General features: G+C 40.9%; 1 protein-coding gene across 1 annotated transcript in view; it reads right to left on the bottom strand.

Moving 5' to 3' along the window:
• The window catches only part of SLC41A2 (solute carrier family 41 member 2), a 42,835-nt gene that overhangs the window by 18,545 nt on the left and 11,620 nt on the right, over positions 1 to 12,670 (bottom strand). Inside the window, exons 5-8 of the mRNA XM_081928298.1 lie at positions 10,192 to 10,336; positions 9,456 to 9,602; positions 4,129 to 4,276; positions 2,720 to 2,799 (exon numbers count right to left, since the gene is read on the bottom strand). Of these exons, the coding sequence (XP_081784424.1) occupies positions 2,720 to 2,799; positions 4,129 to 4,276; positions 9,456 to 9,602; positions 10,192 to 10,336 (520 nt within the window). The remainder of the gene's footprint in view (positions 1 to 2,719; positions 2,800 to 4,128; positions 4,277 to 9,455; positions 9,603 to 10,191; positions 10,337 to 12,670) is intronic.

Raw genomic sequence — 12,670 nt, 5'->3', positions numbered from 1 at the left:
GATGGGAGGCAGGACGAGAGGAAGGAGGAGGCAGAGGTAACAGCGGGCAGGGACAAAACAACTGTTCATTTCTTAAAATGTGTTTTACAGTGGTACCTCGGGTTAAGTACTTAATTCGTTCCGGAGGTCTGTACTTAACCTGAAACTGTTCTTAACCTGAAGCACCACTTTAGCTAATGGGGGCCTCCTGCTGCCGCCGCGCCACCAGAGCACGATTTCTGTTCTCATCCTGAAGCAAAGTTCTTAACCTGAAGCACTATTTCTGGGTTAGCAGAGTCTCTAACCTGAAGCTTATATAACCTGGGGTACTACTGTATATATGCATAAATGTTACATACATTTTGCATATTGTACATTCTAGTCCTTCTCAATCTTAGTGAGACTTGTATGAAATATATATATGTTAAAATTTTAATTCTTACCCTAGAAAGACACAGAAGGTAGAAGGGCACACTGAAGTTATTGAATGGCGGTGTTAAATGGTGTTACATAATTGGCATTTTGAGGGGCCTGGCAGGCCAAATTGGGGCCATGGGCTGAAAGTTTCCCACTGATGCCATATAGGCTGACCCTATGCATATTTTCTCAAAAGTAATGTGGTTGGAATGCACCTGAGAAGTGACATTCTGTGACACTGCTCTTATGTCCTAGATCAGACTATTAGAGGAGTCCTTAGTGAAAAGAAAAATAACTGTGTTTGTTTAAATTACTTTGGTTCTCCACCTCAAAATATGACATATCCCAACAATACTGTAGCTAGTTGTCTCTAAGTGAGGGGGGGCGAGCTGTCACAGTAAGTCTTTTAAGATGTTTTAAAAGTCTATAGCAGGAAAACTCAGTGGTGCCAAACATGTGATTTTTGTGTGAGAGGCTTGAGATGCTTGGCATTTTTCTTAAAACCACAGCTCCTGCGCTATGCACATGGGCAAGAAATTCAAGTTTAAATGAAAGCTGCTACACTTGCCACTGAAAAGGACAGCTTAGAAACACAAACCTTGAACACACAAATAGAATGGCAGCAAAATGTGAAGTGCCCCTAAGGCAGCAAGTTTTAAAATCCAGATTTTTAAAAGTAAGTCTTTGGTGGGCTTACCTTGAGGAAAGAAAAGGAAAAAAAACTAGAGTGTGTATGTAATGAAAGGAAGGGAAACTTCCAAAATTAGAGGGGCAAGAAATCACTCCTCAGACTTCCCAAGTGTGCTTTAATTAATCACATTAAGGAGAACCTGCCTGGCAAGACTGCAAACTAAAACACTAAAGAGGAACAACGCCAGGTAGAAAAATGGCAGCCTCTGACTACGTTATTTCTTTCCCCTGCCCCAATAATGCAGTACAGTGGTACCTCGGGTTACATACGCTTCAGGTTACATACACTTCAGGTTACACACTCCGCTAACCCAGAAATAGTGCTTCAGGTTAAGAACTTTGCTTCAGGATAAGAACAGAAATCGTGTAGTGGCGGCGCGGCGGCAGCAGGAGGCCCCATTAGCTAAAGTGGTGCTTCAGGTTAAGAACAGTTTCAGGTTTTAAGAACAGTTTCAGGTTAAGAACGGACCTCCAGAACGAATTAAGTACTTAACCCAAGGTACCACTGTACAGTGCATGTTACAGAATGACTTGATATCACTGTGCTAAGTGTTTCCTTGCCCTCATAGGCCAGCTTTGCACAGTGGAGTGGGAAAATATGCAGACTAAGGATATCAGGGCACTAAGGTACTTTGTGCTACATATTAGAGAGTGGGGTGGAGGAGGACTCAACATGGACTGGCCCCGATAATCTAGAAGGAAGTTGAAATCTAGTTGGAAAATGATGTGCTCTGTCATGCTAATATATTGCACAGGCTAATCCTGTGGGAAGAGGTCAGTGCAAACACACAGCCTTCAGTCTGAGGAAGTGGGCTTCCAGGAAGAGGCATGGCTAGTCTAATATATTTTATTGATGGCAATTCCCTTTCAAGTTGGAAGCCAAGAATGAACAAATGTCAGTTGGACAAAACGTTCTTTCGAACATTTTTACCTTCTGAAACCTTGACGCAATGCTGCTTGGAGGCCTGTGGAATTCATTAACTGCCAAGATTCCAAAGAAGATCTACATTTAAATAACTGGAAGGTTTCCAATATACTTCCCCATATGCTTTTAAAATGTATGTGCACACACACAAAAAATCAATACTATTTCATTCACTCAACACCATCACTTTGCAAAGCTATTCTAATACCCTGCTGTGCTTTTTCATGCTATTACATATTATCTAATAAACTGTACTTGAAAGGTGTGTGGTATATAATCTCATCTCTGTGAATGATTCGGAATAATGGAACATAATTGCTTAGGTGTATTGATGGGGCACATTGGACTGTAGCAATGTTACAATATTTTGAAGATACTAAAGGCACTTTCTACCTAAACAAATGGATACAAGTGTACATTTCTAGGATAATATTTTAAAATCTGTTTTTGGGGTTCTAAATGTATAAACCATGACAGCTTTTTTTTTTAAAAAAAAAATATTCATTCTCGCTCAGAGTCTGAATGTATATTTATCTTTTCCTGTGTTGCAACACAAAACCAGGAACTGTTTTTACTCTGAAATTATAGTGTGACCGTACAGTAGTAGATACCCACCCACTTATGTCTCAATTTAGTCTAGAATATTCTTTTATCTCACCAGCATGCATTGAGCCACAGCAATTTTAAGAAACCCTGTGTCTGCCTTACCATTGATTACTGGAGTATAAACAACAATCCCAACCAAATTAGGATCAGATACAGTTGTGTCCAGAATAAGGCCACCAATACTGAAAAAGAAAGTTCAAGGTTTGAAACACAGTCAGAATGCTAAAAATAATTCCAATTCTAGGAACAATGTTATTTTTTTTTTAAAAAAGCTATTCTGGAAACTCTATATTACTCTACTGTCTGCCTGAGGTTTATTATATTTTTGCTCTATGAAATTATAGAAACAGATCTACCAAAAATATTACGGGTTCTTAGCATTCCTGGAAGAGAAACGATTCATTGATTTGTGGGAGAGCTGCATAAAGGATCACTTAAAACATTAACATAATTATAATTTATTGTAAATTCTTCCCCCCAGACCTGAAAATACAACAAAGTTTGGCCCACAAACCAGTTCCAGCATGCAAGTCAGCAGTTATAGACTTGTTGGTATGAAAAACACAAATAATACATTTAAGTTCCACGGATTTAAAATGGACAAGATGAAATGCCTTCCCTTGTGAGGTGTGCCTGTCTCCACCATTATTAACTTTCAGGAATCTGAACACATTTTTGTTTACCTAGGTGTTTGGTTTCTGAAGAAAACTGAGCCTATCAACCACAAAATCATCGGATGAAAGAATGTTTTAAATTGTAACTACTGTATTTTCCCCATGTATAAGATGATGCTTTTTGCTAAAAGAAATTAGGCAAAAATTGGGTGTCGTCTTATACATAGATGGTGATTGTAGGGTGGGGGGGAACGTGCGATTAATGGCAGCAGCAAGCAGGAGATTGGCAGTGGCGACTGGGCGGGTGATTGGTGGCTGAGGCAAGGCCTGCTGGCAATTGGCTGTGGCTGCGGCAATTGGACAGGCGATAGGTGGCTGTGGCGAGGCAAACAGGCGATTGATGGCTGTGGCAAGTGGGAGGGTGGGCTGTTGGTAGTGGCGAGTGGGTAGACAATTGGCGGCTGTGGCGAGGTGTGCGATCAGCAGTGGCTGTGGCAAGTGATTGGCAGTGGCGGGAAGATGGGTGAGCAACTGGCGGAAGTGACCTCCCCAACCCCACCAAAAAGCTAAACAACTAAATTTCTTAATTTTGGGTTAAAAAAAGGGGGGGCGTCTTATACACCAAAAAATAATTGCAATTGTTTTTAGAATGGTTTAGCTGTTTCAGAATGTTGTTTGCTTTGTTTTTGCTTTGAAATTGTGTTATTTGGGGAGGAAGGAAGGGATATAAATTTAATGAATAATTAAATAATAATAATAATAATACAATAAAGTGCAGCTTAATTTTCTCAATGAAGTCAGTGGGACATAAATGTACTTAACTTCAGTTAAGCTCTGCATATTGTTGGGTCCCTTAAAAAATATATCCTGTACTCAGCTATAATGCAATTTACTTACCTGCTTATGACCATAGCAGTTATAACGGGCTCCCACCCTGAATAGAGGACAGTTCTTGTAGCTGGGTGTTTAGCAGCAATTACAATCCACATAGGAGTCAGAGCCAAGAAAAAGGCACCAGCTAAAGGAGATATATAATAATATTTCTCTGCAATAAATAAATAAAAAAACAGCATGTTTATTTGTATTTTTATTACAGTTTTATATATTATTCTTATACCATATTAGAGAAAATAATACCCTACAATACCTGTCGATTGCAAACCTTTTACTCCTCGCACCTAAACAAATTTATTGGGAACAATACCCATTGTTATCAGTTAGGCCTCAACTCCAAGAAAGAAAGCTTAGGGCAGGTTTCCTCAACCTCAGCCCTCCAGATGTTTTTGGCCTACAACTCCCATGATCCCTAGCTAGCAGGACCAGTGGTCAGGGATGATGGGAATTGTAGTCTCAAAACATCTGGAGGGCTGAGGTTGAGGAAGCCTGGCTTAGGGTGTCAGTCTCAGGAATCTTATTTTCTGTTTGAATAATTACAATTTGTGCCACAAACAATTTGTTCTACAAATAGACATTCTAGTCCTTTGTTGAGACCTAAAGACAGCAGCAGTTTGCGATCGTGCTTGCTTGATACATGCACCAGTGGCAAACCTAAAGCATTAATAAGTACCGGTACTGCTAATTATATTTTAAATACAGTTTTTTTTGTAAAATTAATTTAGAATTAAAAACGCAAGGGAATATGAAATATTCTGGGTGCAATTGTTCATGCAATTGTAATTTAGCTCTAGCAGAGCTAGAACACAATTAGCTCTAGTAATAACAAGGATAAGTCTCAAAGCATTTCAGTATTAAAGAAGGCCAAGAGAATATCCGGTGTTAAGGACTGCCTGTTTACTTTGCACAAATCCATTCTCATCCGTTCACTGTGACAACTAAATTAATTGTTTCAGTAAGAGGCACTACAGAATTATTTTGGTATTTTTAGAAGTCTTAAAAGCGGTATGTGCTTGGTTCTTTATTTAATCTCCCAACCTTCCATCTGCGCCTCTTCTTTCTAACTATGCAAGAAGATGAGCTCACACATCACGATTGCCCAGTTTATTCCGGTCCAACACCATATGGCCTTTGAACCACAATCAAGCCCATTTTCATAACTGTACATTATACTATAACAACAGTGCTGTCCTACTGAATTATTTTACTCAGCTGGGTCTGTTCACAATTTAGCAAGAATAAAATAACAGCAATGAGATACAACAAGGGGAAAAATGATAGGGACTTGAATGAATGTTTTGACATCAGAGCCCGCAGTGATGCCCATGGCAATCTTCCTCTCCTTCCAGGCAACACAATGAAGAGGCTGGGAACTGGAGCAAAGCAGTCCAGTAAGCTTAAAACCATTGTGGGAAGAAAAGAAGGTGCAATTGCCTCAAAAGGGTTCTTGAGCTGGGGAAGCAAGTGAATCCTATAGCAAATATTCCTTGTTCGTGAACAAATGATCTAGAAGTATGATGCAGTATCAGCAACAACATGTGTAAGTAATCTTATTAATAGCTACAACAACCCAAGGACTAAGATACATCAAACGACCATATTTGTGATTTAATCACCTTCAATGAATACTATCAGAATGTAAAAGTAGAAATATTACTTAACATTCATGGAAGAGTGTTGTTTCCCCCAAAAATACAAGCTGCACAAGAATCTCTGCTTCTACTGAAATAAATGACAAAGTGAAAAATATATGCCACAGATAAGCCCTTTCAAGTTTTCCTGTTTTGCTCTCATAGAATCAGACTTTCAGCAGTGCTGGCTGATAGTCCCTGGACCTGGTGGGGCAGCCTGTGGCCAAGTAGGTCTTGTAGGCAGGAAGAGAGAGATCAAGGATTATAGCAAGCAAAGATACACACTCCTCACCTCTCCTGCTGGAAACGGATGAGATCTGATGGGAGTGATTATTTGCAAGACTAAGCAGAGGAGATGGGCAGAAACATCTAGGAAAGGTCTTAGTCACGGCAAAATGTATTAATAATGACTGTGGATTATGGGGGAAAGACTGCAGGACTCCTAATCTTGGAAGGTCTACATCCCACTGCGCCCAGCAAAGGAACCTCAAGTGGACTTTAATTGACACATTTAACTTGGTAGTTAATTCCATTGATTCTCAAACTAAAACTTCTGCAGCCATCGCTTCAAAAAGATGTCCAAATTATAGCCCAATAGAGCCCTCTAGTGTTCCAAGGGGATACTCACACAGATACTCACATACTTTATTAACCAAAAAGAATAAAAGGATTCTAACATTACCCCAGAATGGAATCAAACTAATTATACAGAACAGAACGTTTTCAGAAAATTATCTTATCCTCTTCAGAGCAGCAAACCCACCAAAACATGCACTCTCTTCCCAAATGCCAGCCATGATAGATGGATGGAAAGTATTTGTTGGTTCACTGGGACTCAAAACAGAGGACCTCAGCTCCAGGACCAAGGCACTTAATGAAGCACTGTGGCATTTTGTCAGAGGAATGAACTGCTAGCCTGCGGGCTTCAGGACTGCTACTGCAATGACAATAAAATGGCTGTATAGCTAGTAGGTCAGAAGAGGCTAGGAAAGGCAAGTCTCAAACGCATGTGGCTAACCTGTGGCTCTGGACTACAGCTTCCATCATCCCTGACCACAGGCCATTTTGGCTAGGGCTGTTGGGAATGGAATCCAGCAACATTTGGAGGGCTTTGGTTAGTCACTCCTGGTCTAAAGGGTCCCCCCGCCCCCGTCCCAGGAATAAGCTTCCACCACAAACCTACCAAACCTTGACACCTTTGGAGGCTCATCTCTGAATTCCTCCTGTCAGTTGAGGTCTGGGGCATGGAAGGTGTTTTCGGCAGTGGTGACTCACCTGGCGCAACTGAAATGGTCTCATTTCCATTCCAGTGTCAAACAAAATCCACACACACGCAGTCTTTTAAATCTGGTTCCTTTTTTGCTCTCTGTGACTTGTCTGTAAGCTGCATTTTATGCTATTGTTATCACCCTCTCAGTTGTTTTATTTCTTGTTGTGAATTGCCCAGGGAACACTGTTCTAGAGTAGCCTATAAATATGGTAAACAAAGCTTCTGACTATACAGTGGAACCTCTGGTTACGAACTTAATTTGTTCCAGAGGTCCGTTCTAAAGCTGAAACCATTCTTAACATGAGGCGCACCTTCGCTAATGGGGGCCTCTTGCTGCTGCCGTGCCGCCGGCGCATGACTTCTGCTCACATCCCGGGGCAAAGTTCACAACTAGGGGCATCTACTTCCGGGTTAGCGGAGCTTGTTACCTGAAGCATTAGTAAGGAGAACAGTACGTAACCCGAAGTTCCACTGTAGCCTAGTTCCTCAGTTTGAGCAACTCATACTTGGACACAGACTGTACTCCTCTCGTACTCTTGCTTACCTGCTTTGATGCTCTGCCTGCTTCCCCACTGAACTATTTGCCTGTGTGGTACCTCCTTGTCTCCAAACTGCTAACCCTGACAATTGCAAAGAATATTTATTTTTTCCAGTTTAGACAAACTCTTAATTGGCATAATAAAGCAAATGGAGCATTATGGGGAGGTACAAATTAGGATCCAACAGAAAAACAATGTAGTGCACTAAATATATTTCGCTGCAGTGCTTACGCTGTCTGCATTTTGGTTTGTATTGCTTACAATCAATTTGCTTTGCTATGCAGCCGCTCTTCCTAATCTACCATATCTAATGTGCATTTTCTTTTCTCCCGTATCTGTACGCATTAGGCCACGCTTGGGTAATTGGGATTTCCTCTGCATTTTCCAATCAACACTGCAATATCGGACTCCAAAGAGTTGAGAGAGCTCCCAGTTTAAAAGGGTCTGGGCTAAAAGGGAGGGAGAACTGGTGGGGGGCAAGGGGAGCAAAGGGGAGGCAAGGAGACGGGAAAAGGCCTATCATCTAGTTACAAAGAATGGTCAAGTTCCTTCATGTGATTATCTTCATACACATAATCTGTGTGTGGGATGCTGCACAAATATCAATTATGGTAATAAAAACTGCATGTAAAGACTGTCTTACAGTTGTTGTTGTTGTTGTTGCTGCTGTTGTTGTTCTGCAGATAGTTGTGTGCCCTGTACAATACTATGGATCGAATAGTACCCCTTTCTGTTCCCTTAGTAAGATGAAGCATTGTGTGATAAGGATTAAGTGTAAACTGCAGTCTTTAAACTTTAGAACAATGGTTCTCAACCTGTGGGTCCCCAGATGTTGTTGGACTACAACTCCCATCATCCCTGACCACTGGTTATGCTGGCTAGGAATGATGGGAGTTGTAGTCCAACAACATCTGGGGACCCACAGGTTGAGAAGCACTGCTTTAGAACAAAAGCTCTGAGCCCCGATGACAAAGCATCAAGCCAAAGTAACAGGTGAGTTAAGCAGCTGAGTTCAGCCGTAGAATGAAGGGGCCAAGGTGGACTACTCTGCCTGCCTCCTTTGTGAGCTAATGAATTTCAAGCTCCCAACTAAACTAACTCAATAAACAACAAATATGCAGGTAGAAAGCCAGCGGGGGTGTGGGGAGGGGATGGATATTCAGCATATCTTTAGGCATCGAGCTGGAGCCCCTGTACAATTCTAATGAGCAATACATTTTCCATAATATCCTAACTAGACTAAAGGATGTCGAGAGACAAAATATTATGGCAGCTGTAAACAAAATTTGCTCCCCCATATTCTATGATTTAAACATCTTAGATAGCAGAGCCAATTACGTCACTAAATTAATAATCCCAGCCCAACGTAGGGCTTTTATGCTGGCCCGTTTGAATGTTTTTCCCTCAGCATTTGTCAGGGGAAGATATCAAAATATTCCTAGAAACAAGAGATTCTTCAGATGTTCTATGAATGTCCCGGACACTGTAGAGCATATTCTCTTTCATTGCCCATTGTACAGTACGCTCCGTCAACGCGTGCTGTCCCCTCTCTCGGGTGGTCTGGAACCCCAGCAAGGTGAATGTGTGGGACTCTACCTATCCGACGTTGACCAAAGGGTAACGGCGGGGGTAGCCGAGTTTTTGGTAGCAGTCCTCCAAGGAGCAGGTTAACAAAGAAAACCATTGACTCTATATGTATATATATATATATGTATGTAGCCAACTGCTGCCCTTTTATATATATTTCAAGGCCTTTATATGTTATTTTCTCTTTTATGGTTTTATTCGCATAATGCCTAATAAAGGTTTGATAAGTAAGTATATTGTTCACATGTGCAAATATTTGCCTGTTGGGAGATATTTGCCTTTCAAAAGCGCCACAATACTCACCAAGGCAATCATAAAGACCCTGACTTATCCAAGCAAGTATGGCAAGAGTGATAAGGTCTCCAAAGCTCGCTGCAATGGGTGTTGCAACATTATCAGGATTTATGCCAGTCTTCTTTGACCCAACGATAACTCCAACCATTATTATTCCTAGAGCCAACAGAAGTAGAAAGTTTATCAGTCTCATGCTGCAGTTGTAAGAGTGGAAAACTTTAAGAAGTGATCAAATTTTAAAAATTGGGGTGTTTTTCCAGCTTAGTGCAGTGCTCCTATTTAATTTACATCCTTCTCACCATGTTAAAAGCAGCTCTGCTTATTAGAGCATGAATACTTGCTTTTTTACAATCATTAAAAATTAAATGGTGTAAATTCCAGAATGCATGTTTGAACAACTGGAGCTGAATTTGTAATTATTATTACCTCATATGCTATTCATTAAAATGTTTCCATCAACAATCCACAACTTAACAAACACGTGAGATAATTTTGTAAAGACCAGACAAAGAACATTACTTGACTAACACTCAATAGATTTTTTTTAAAATCCACTTATTAAATGTAAGTTAAGCAGTCTCTGGAAAATACCTTAATTTCTATTCTATTTCTGGCAGGCTAGAACACAGGTGGAATGAAACTGACTATTCGTCTAAACAATATGCCTCGTTTACGCTGCAAAACTGCTGTTTATTAGAATTGTTTCTGTATTTAAGTACTTTTTATAACATAATGTTTCTTTTACCCTGTAAAAGCGATGCTATGAAGGCTGTTGCTACACTGCTAGAACACAAGAGGACTGAGTGATCAAGGCGGTATTTGCCTTCAGGAATCCACCCCAATATCACGGCTGCCACGGCTGCCAAGAAGCCAACTACAGTTGCTTGCACCTAAAGAAGTGAAGATAAAAATGAAAATTGAATTTGCATCACAAGAATTGCCTTTGTATAAACATTCTGCTGCTCAAAACATTTACAAATGATGAGGAAATCCGAGCAACTGCCAAGATCATGGTAGAACACCCATGAGAGATGGGCTCTTTGTTCTAAAACCAATTTCCTCAGCATCAGCTTCCAAAATGGGCAAGGACATAGCTGCTGTGTGTACAGCCAACTGCTTCATTATAGCATTTATTGATTTCTTTTCTTTCTTTTTGCTAAGTTTTATAGACAAGAATAATATTATACAAATAAGTATACCAAATTTTCCCATGTCATTTGTATACCACAAAAATAGCATAATAAATATGGAGTGATATCTACAACATATTGTTCATTATTAGTGGTCAGTGTATAAGTTCTTGGCTCATGAATTGGTTTAAACAATTATGAAGGAAAGAGGGGGGAATGGTATGTGGGGTGGGATCGGGTGGTTGTGCTTCTATTCTTCTACTTAGTGTATGTGTGGGGTTTTGTGTCAGCATTACTTACATGGATTTTCTTACTATTCGCTTCTTGTATTTCCTCGGTGGTGAGAGAGGTTGGGGGTAGCTTAGGGTGTGATTGGTTGTCTTTGGTTGGCTGTAGTGAGAATTGTTTGTGTGTGTGTGTATTGATTTCTATAGCGCATGGAAAACTGAAAGTATACTACAATGCTTCTACATTTCATTCAGCTATTTACTTGTTTATTTATACCCTGCCTTATTTCCACCACTGAAACTAAGGCTTCAACATGTCCCAGTTGAAGAAGGCTTCAGTTAATTACAGCTTTCTCTTTAGCAGACACAAAGCTTATATCAACTGTTCTATTACAAAATAAAATAAAAATCCATGCTTTGGATTCAAGAAGCCTGAAGAACCTCATCATGCTACTGAATTGCTGAATGTAGGTTATGAAAGGGGAATGGGAGTTGCAAAAGTAAGTAAGATCACAGGGCTAAATTAAAAATAACTGGGGTGCATTGGCATGGAGAAATCTAGGTTGGCATCTGTTTGTCTCAAGAGACAATGGAGTGCACCTCTGGGGCTGAAGTTAAGGCAATAGAGAATCACAGTGCCTGCTGTGGCTGCAGGGACCTGTAACTCATAACTGCTGCCTCCCACATTGCTTTTGCAAACCTGGGCAGTGTATATGGAGGTCCTGGGCTGCTGAGACAACAATACTCTCCTCTCGGCCTCACTGATGTGGTCCAAAGGAAAGCAGAGCAATAAGTTTGGCACCAGCTTGGCTGCAGGAGTTGCTGGAAGGAGGCGTACAAGGCTCCATCCACCAGTGTTAGGGACTCCGGATTTCTCTTCCCCTTGTTTTATAGAGGGATCTGATTTTGATTTATTATTGCTTTTCTCTTCATAGACACACAAATCAGCTTTAAAATTAAAAATGTGTGCAGTCCAATCGTAACCATATTCCCTCAGAAGTAAAGCTCACTGAGTTTGATCGGGCCTGTTTCCTAACAAGTGTGGTTAAATTGCAGTCTAAACCATTAAAATATATGGAACAAATAATTATCTTAGAAAGGCCAACATTTTAAGACCACAGCAAATAAACATATTTTGGACTAGAGCCAGAGAATTCGTTTTTGAACAGCCTAAGACTATATTTTAAGAACAAGTAAAGGTAAAGGTAAAGGGACCCCTGACTGTTAGGTCCAATTGTGACCGACTCTGGGGTTGTGGCGCTCATCTCGCTTTACTGGCCAAGGGAGCCAGCATACAGCTTCCAGGTGATGTGGCCGGCATGACTAAGCCGCTTCTGGTGAACCAGAGCAGCGCACGGAAATGCCGTTTACCTTCCCGCTGGAGCGGTACCTCTTTATCTACTTGCACTATGACGTGCTTTCGAACTGCTAGGTTGGCAGGAGCTGGGACCGAACAACGGGAGCTCACCCCGTCGCGGGGATTCGAACCACCGACCTTCTGATTGGCAAGTCCTAGGGTCTGTGGTTTAACCCACAGCGCCACCCAAGTAGGTACTAAAAAAAACTCCCTTAAAGATAAATCATCAGTCTCAATGTACTGAGACTGCACTGCAGCCAGTCCAAGGCACAGCAGGAGACTTCAAACTGAGGTAAGACTTGCTGGGGATCTCTGTAACGATGCTCCACAGCTCTGAGAATAATTACTTAAATCTGACTACAAGTGCTATTTGAATAGTATGCAAACTCTCAAAATCCTATGAACATTAATCTCATGGGAAACAATGCCCGAGTCATCTGACTGCAAGAGCTTTGTACGTGTCAGCAAGTTGGAGTTAACACTTTATTAGCAAGAACACCATGTGTCAGA

This window comes from Podarcis melisellensis (genome assembly GCF_964234715.1).
Source record: "Podarcis melisellensis genome assembly, chromosome: 10".
NCBI lineage: Eukaryota > Metazoa > Chordata > Lepidosauria > Squamata > Lacertidae > Podarcis > Podarcis melisellensis.
Note: the sequence above shows the minus strand (reverse complement) of the source record. Positions and strands in the feature narration are given on the sequence as shown.